The 8,000-nt window shown below is 39.5% G+C and overlaps 1 protein-coding gene across 1 annotated transcript; it reads right to left on the bottom strand.

Annotated features, from left to right (window-relative positions):
- Positions 1-5,158: 5,158 nt before the first annotated feature.
- On the bottom strand, positions 5,159-6,243 carry LOC129674232 (speckle-type POZ protein-like). Its single transcript, XM_055604097.1, is given in 2 exon segments — positions 5,159-5,538; positions 5,541-6,243. Coding segments are annotated over 2 exon segments (1,083 nt in total).
- Positions 6,244-8,000: the final 1,757 nt, after the last annotated feature.

Here is an 8,000-nt window from a genome sequence, read left to right as displayed (position 1 = left end):
TGATCCACTTGCTATCAAGGTGAGGGCAAGCAGGCAAAGACACAGGTATCTTTCTTCCATGTGCTTATATAGGCCTTCTGCAGAATGCGTGGCCCAATCAGATGAGTATCTTCTAGCTCCAAGATCTAGATTAAAGGTGTGTGTGTTTTCCTACCTCAAAAGTCTGTGTTTGAACGGGTCTACCTACTTCATGTCAAGTAAAAAGCTAATAGGTGTGCCTCCCAGTATGAATTTTACTTACTTCCAGAAGTCTTCCTGTTGGGAACAAAGATCCATATCACAAGTGTATTATGTTTACCGATATTAACTTGCTGAAGCCTATCATATTGGATGAATATTTATGAGTTAAGTAATTTGTTTCAAACTTTCAAGAAGATTCAAACTTAAACAGTCCAAGATGTCCAACAGCTGAAGCAGCAAAAGAGTTAACTCGTGAATAACAAAACCTGCAAGATGCTTTTGTGGCTCAAATTGATCCTGAACTTGATTGCATTTTGGCCATTTTGACTTCAACTCTTTCTCCTCTGAGCTCATTATGCAATTGGAATACAGCATTATAGAATGAATTTTTTGAACACATAAACGAAGTTTAAAAAACTGAAGACATATATAGTTAGTATTTAGACACCTGCTTCTGGGGTGCCTAGCAACCTCTGTGTCACAGGCAAGGTGGCCACACCTGGAAGGCATGGTTAATTTGCTCCTTAAAAGGATCAATCCACTACTTTGTCTCTCTCCTGGCCTCTCTTGCTTTCTTGTCCTCTCCCCTCTCTCTGTCTAGGTGTCCCCTCTCTATTCTATCCATCATGTCTTCCTTTCTCCTCTCTCTCTCTCTTCATACCCATCTAATAAACCTCTTTCATATAAGATCTGTTGTGTGCCTCATCATTACTTAATTGGTCCCAACATATATAGAAAATATTTCTGAACAAATTCTAAAAGAAGAGATATGGCTGAAATTATAGTGCCTATAATAATTACTAATACTGAGATAATGTCATTGTGGGTGATCAATGATGATTGGCAAAGAGTTTGTCGAACTCATTGGGAGAAATTAATAATAAATATCCTAAAAGCAGATGTATTCATTTTATGAAAAGAACTAATTGGATTCTTCCACATATTGTAAAGAGAACAGAAATTCCAGAGGCATCAACATTCTAGACTGATGCAAATAGGATAGTGCTGGCAGGTTATAAGTCAGACAAAAATGTGACCAAAAGTCCATATACCTCAGTTCAAAACTCAGAACTGTATGTAATCTTTATGGAATTATTAGACTTTCCAGAATCTCTTAATATAATTACTGATTATTTATATGCAGAAAGAGTTGTTTTCCATGGAGAGACTGCTGAATTTGTTCCTGATAAACCAGGCTCAGAAATAACTTCATTATTTCTGTGATTACAACAGGTCGTCAGAAGTAGAAACTATACATTCGGTCACATACAGGTGTTCCAGGCACAAGCAAATGAGGAAACTGACCAATTACGAATACGGAATGTTTTAGAAGCCTCTAAATTTCATGAGAAACATCATGTTAATGGGAAATGTTTCAAGAAAAAAAAATTTCTATCACTTGGCAACAAGCTAAAGAAATAGTAATAAAAAAATATGTCCTACATGTTCTCTATATAACCAAATTCTGTTACCTACTGGTAGTAACCTTAAGAGGACCAAACACAAAATGAAATCTGCCAGATGAAAGTTTTTCATTTTGCAAAATTTGGAAAACAAAGGTATATACACCACACCATTGATACATACTCAGGCTTTCAATGGGCAACTGCTTCAAGTTCTGCAAAGGGTGATTGTGCAATTATACACTTATTAGAAATAATGGCAATTAAGGGTATATGTACACAAATTAAGACGGATAATGCTCCCACATATGTAGCCAAAAAGACGAAACCATTCTTTGCATATTACACTATAAAGCACATTACAGGTATTACAATCCTACAGGACAATAGTTGAAGAAAGAACCAATCACACCTTAGAGGAGATGGTTATTAAACAAAAAGGAGGAGTAAAAAAAACACAGGGACACTCTAAATAATGCTTTGTTAATTCTAAATTTTATTAATGTTTGGGAAAAAAAAGGAACAACAGCACGTGAGAGACACTACATTACTAAAAAAAAACACTGAAGATCTAGGTCAACCAATATACTTTAAGGATGTGGTAATAGAATGGAAAACTGCAATAGTTTTGAGATGGGATGTGGTTAGGCTTATGTATCCACAGGGAATGACAATATATGCTTACCAACAAAACTTACATAAATTAGTTCTGACCAGGGAAAACCTCTTATCACCTGAGACATGGGGGTCCTCAGAAAGCAAATAGCCCTAGTGATTCACTCCTGCAAACTTGTTCTGTTTTGTTTTGTTTTACCTCAATTACTGATTTTTCTAAATTTGCATGCAAATCATCTTCAAAAGGGCTAGGCCAAAGGACAGACAACACAGAGACTGGACAGACATCACAAAGACCATGGGACATGGCCTATATCCCAGATTTTCATTGGGTACTCAAAAGATATCTTTGCATATAGGATATTCCCATTCTCAAAAGATGGGGAGGATGTTTTTGGTCATTTGATGTGTTACTTTGCCTAGGTTTGAATTAATGTATATTGATAGAAATTTAAGGTTATTTTGTGAAAATTTAAGGTTATTTTGTATTGTATGTGAATAGAAATTTAAGGTTATTTTGTGTAAATATTGTATATTGATAGAAATTCAGGCAATTTTGTATGACTTTGGAAATGTAAAAGCTATTTTGCTTAATTATTATTTATTTGTAGAAATTTAATGTAGTTTTATTTGACTATTATTTGATATATAGTTCTAGTCTTACGGTTCCCATAATTATAATTATTCTTATTATGTGTAGATTATTAATGTAAAAGGTAAAAATACAACATCTTAAACAGAAATAAGGATATGATGTGGAAGTGTCTTTTTTCTCTGAAGACTCAGTTTTGTCATGTGATGTTTTACTGCAAGTTGGTTATATGATGTTTTGCTATAGGTTGACTGGTAAGAGGGCATGTGATATTTTGCTCTGACCCCTCACATGCAAGGGGTGTGACTTTGGACATCTGAGACCATTTCTGGGAGGATGCTGAGGAGAGGAGATATATATAGGTTCCCACACAGTGAGGCTTCCTTTTTTGGGTTGACATGTCTGCACTGGTATTAATGTTCTGAGACTTGACTTTGAAGAGAGAAATATTCCAAAGAACTTCGCCAGGCAATTCAACTGAGTTTTGCAGCTTTTTCTGATTTCATGTTGCTACTTGGTATTGATCTTTGGATCCGGGTGTTGGTATCCTAATAACTTTATTTTCATAATCCTCTACAGACCCATTGACCCTAATCAGGAGGAAGTAGACAGAAGAGGTCTATAGCCCTTTTCCTGTCTAATCTTCTACTTAGGATGGGGATGGGGATTGGAAGAGAATTAAAGTTGCATAAAAACCCCAAATAAAGTAGGTTTGGTGGAAAATCTAAGCCTACAAATCTGGGTTTGGAATGATTATAGGTCTAGGTGCTGATTTCTGGATGCCTTTGTCGAGTAGTTGTTCTGTTTCATGGTTTCTGTTTCCTCCCTAGATTTTTTAAATATAATTTTTTATTTATTACAATTTATTCACTTTGTATCCCAGCTGTAGCCTCCACCCTCAATCCCTCCCAATCCTTCCTGCTCTCCATCAATCATCTCCTCCCATGCCCCTTCCTAGGTCCACTGATAGGGGAGGACATCCTCCCCTGCCATCTGACCCTCGACTATTAGGTCTCATCAGGACTGTCTTTCAAATTCTTCCTCTGTGGCCAGGTCATGCTGAACCCTGCTCTCTTAGGTAGACATGATCAAAGAGCCAGCCACTGAGTTCATGTCAGAGACAGCCCCTGTCCCGCTTACTAAGTTGCATGGTTGGAGACTGAGCTACACAGGCTATATCTGTGCAGGGGTTTTAAGTTATCTCCATAAATGGAATCTGGTAGGAGTATCAGGCTCAGAAAAGGACACTGGGCACAGAATTTTTGGTTCTGTTGTTTTCTTTGTGGATCTTCAGACACTTCCAGTTCTTTCTATTTCCCCTTTCTTACATAAGATTGCCTGCACTCTGCCCAAAGTTTGTCTATGAGTCTTAGCATCTGCTTTAATACCCTGCCAGGTAGAGTCTTTCAAAGGCTCTCTGTGGTAGGCTCCTGTCTTGTTATTTGTTTTCACTTTTTTTCCAATGTCTGCCCCATTTCCTTTCTGAATGAGGATTGATCATCTTATGATGTAAAGTCAAGTAAGTAAGTAATGAAGGAAAGAAGGAAAAATGAGTTGCAGCAATAGACACTGAGTGATAAGAAAGAGGAGAAAGGGTTTTAATAGGGAGGGGGCACTGTGGAGTCTGCACAAACCTCCACAGCTGAGCAGAGCTGGATGGACTAAACTTGACTTCCCTAAACAAAGAAACCACGAAAACAGACAATGAACTTCAACATTTTTTTTTCATTTTGCATTTTATTTGTAAGGTGTTGTATACAGAAATGTATATGCTCATGGAAACAGAAAAGTCCCTCTGACCCTGTGTATATCCAGTTAATCATGGTTGAAACCTCTCCTGTCTTTGCTGGGAATTGTCAGGGTGTCCTCTGTAAGAGCAACAGGTGCTCTTCCCATTGAAGTTATCACTTCAGTCCTTACAACCTGAGCTTAAAAAAAAAAAAAAAAGTCTGTCCCTTCTAGTATCATTACAGGTTCTTGTTTATTTTTCCGTTTGCTCTGAGAACCCTGTTCATGGGTTCTGCTAAATCCAATCCAGACATGTCTCAGCCCAAAGAATCACTGTTGAGATGCATTTGTTGTAATCAACTAAGTTCAAACTCAGTTTCCAACTCATTTGACAACTATCACATCAGTACAGCAACAAGGTAGATTTGAGGTAGAATAAACCAGAGTCCAGGGCTGTCCAGCTGACTAGCATTCCACCTTCTTCCCAGGGGTTTTAAATCCTGAGCCATGATGCTGTCCTTCCCAAGATTCAATGTAATTGCCGCACTAATACCATAGTCTACCTGGGAGTCGCTGGTAACAATAGTGGCTGCTACTTCAGAAAGACAGGTGTAGGTCAGAAGGAAGCAGTTGCTAAGATCTATCTCTTCAGGAATTTGAGAGGAGGTTCCAGGAAAGGCCTCTGTGCAGAAGCCAGGGCATGGAATGCTTCAGCCAGCAAGTGGGGATGGAAATTCACCATGACCTTCCACCCTGAAGTCTCAGAGTCCTCAGAAGCATGAAGTGTAATGAAATCCAGTGCCTGCATTTTCAGCTGCTCTGCACTGTGCAGGTCAGCCAGGATGAGAGTGTGAGCAGCATTCTCCACGGAGAGGTCCCTGCAGAGGGCATCCTCACACATGACCTTCAAGCACTCCAAGCCATACCTGTCAGCCGCTGCCAGCACACCAGTGGCCATGTTGTGGAGGTTTGGTGCCTTTCCCGTGTAAATGAAGCCCATCATCTCCTTGAAGATTTTGGCTCCAGGTCCTTGATCTCAATGTGGTTCTTTTGCCTCTCTTCCATGTCATGTTGAAACATGACTCTGAAAAATGGAGAGCAAGCTGCTAAGATGGTCTTTTGAGCCCAGAATTCCTGACTGGATACCAAGAGATAGCAGTCTGTGAATCGGGAATTTTCCCACAGTGCTCCCAGCTCATCCATCAAAGTGCAGCTTGGAACCTTGATTGCTGATATCATGTTCTGTCCTGAGGTGCTGCAGGAGTCTTGAACTACATACAGGTCAAACAGAAGGGTCAGGTGGTCCTCAGGGAGAAGGTGTTCTGCCTGGGACAACAGGAAATCTTTAAGGATGAATTTTTTGAATCCCCAGCCTCCACCAGGAACAAACCTAAAGACAATTTGGCTCCATAGTCCTTGGCATTTCTCTCCTTTGGCATTTATGATCCAAAAGTGGAACTTTGCCCAAACAGGGCTTTTTGGACAGCGGAGCAAGAGTAGATGAACTGACATGTAATCTTTGCTATCTTTATCACTCCCAGTGGCGTGTATACTCAAACGCCATTGGAGTTTGTCATTGGCTCCTGATGAGAAAGTTGCACTTTCAATGGCTTCCCTCATTTCCTCCAGGCAAAAGGAAAAGTTGCTTATGGTCCACCTGAAGGAAAATGTCTGGACGGTGATCTGTGTGGAGCCCCATCTCTCAGCTTCCAAGTTGTCAGACATTTCTCCTGGAGGTAGCTTAGAAGTAAACTGGACCAAAAGAAAACAAACAAGCAAACAAACAAACAAAAAATCAAAAAACAAAACAAACACACAATAAGAGGTAGGATTTCTTATGTCTTTACCATGAATAACACAATTATAGATAATTATTAAAGTTATTAAAGTTTAGTTTCAAATTCTGTGAGGTTCCCCTTTCTATGACTTTGGACATTTGTATCTCTCTGAAAATATTTATCTAGACTTGAACAGAGAAGTTCAAGTCAGAGAAGTTAGCAACAGCCACTAGCTAGTGCTAAATTGTGTGTGTGTGTGTGTGTGTATGTGTGTGTGTGTGTGTGTGTGTGTGTGTGTGTGTGTTGTATTTGGACACTTAGGTCAATAATAACTACATTTAGCTTTCATATCCAACTTTTGAAGAGTGGAAAATATTAGAGACTCTCATTTCATTCTTGCGGTGCCAGTCAGGGTCCTGTAGAGTAACAATGTACAGAATCAACTTCTCTATATACATACAGAAAGAGGAATTATGACAATGACTTACAAACTGCAGCCCAGCTAATCCCACAATAGTTAAAGCCAGTACTCACTTAATCCACAAGGCTAGAAGTCTCAGGTGGTCTTCAATATATGCTGGACTTCTGAATAAGTAGGCTCTAATGATTCCTCTGCTGGGCCTTAGTAGTGAGAGATTATTCAGGTTTTTAATGTTGCAGCATATAGTCAACAGTACCCAAGATTGTGCTTTGTCATGTTTCCCATTCTGTAAAGTGATGTGTAAAATGGAGCCTACATCTCTTTTTTTTTCTCCTCAGTTCTTCACATCTTGGAGACATTCACTCAACCTACAGAACACAGAAATAGTTTCTGTGATCCAATCAGCTCAGCAGTTCCCAGCCCATCTCCTGTGAGTCTGGCTCAAATGTTTCTCATCCCTCATTACAACATAAATCAGTCAATTGGCTTTGATACTTTGACTTTTGGCTCCTTAGTTAGACTTTTACAGTGTCTGTACTAAGTGGTTTCCAGGTGGCTTTAAGGTTAGGGTAACTGGTACTCCCTTTCTCAAATCTGTCACTTGAATATTTGCAGGTGATCAATGCAAGTCACCTCCTTTGTAAGCAATTTGCTCCTAATTTTGTATCCTGTGCAGAGAAGAGCATGCCCCAGGAGAGTGGGAGCAGCCTCTTACAGGGGAGCTGCAATCCTCTGGAGTAGGAAGCTTGGGCTTTGATCATAAAGGTTCTCATTCTTTGAGTGAGAAAAGGAATGGTACACTTTGTGGGATGGTTCTCTTTGGGAAGTGAATGACAAAAGGAATTCAGGTTGTAATAACACACTGTGGGACACTCAGGGACTACCATGAGATGAATCCATGCAAGAGAGCTTTATTAGGAGAGGGATTGAACTGGAGACCCAAGTGTCACTGACACAGCAGTAGAGAAATGAGATCTTGAGCTCTGAGTGTGCATGGTGTTTAAAAAGAAAGATTGCAAGCAGGGGGTTTACTTAATGGAAAGGAGGGCGATCTGTTTCCATGACAGAAAGTATGTGGGTTCATGCCTTTATGTTACAGGATTGAGTAAAAGCCATAGGGGAGAGGTGACTTTTTACATAATCACAATTGCCATTATTCTAAACTACGTCTGAAACTTTGGGGACAATACTCCCAACTGATTCTCATTAATTATCGCCAGGGAGATTGTCTCTATTTTTTAAATAAACATTTATTCTGTGATGTTTCCTAGAGGCTGTTGCTA

The sequence above is a fragment of the Psammomys obesus genome, unplaced genomic scaffold, assembly GCF_907164565.1.
Source record: "Psammomys obesus unplaced genomic scaffold, mPsaObe1.curated_primary_1811, whole genome shotgun sequence".
NCBI lineage: Eukaryota > Metazoa > Chordata > Mammalia > Rodentia > Muridae > Psammomys > Psammomys obesus.
Note: the sequence above shows the minus strand (reverse complement) of the source record. Positions and strands in the feature narration are given on the sequence as shown.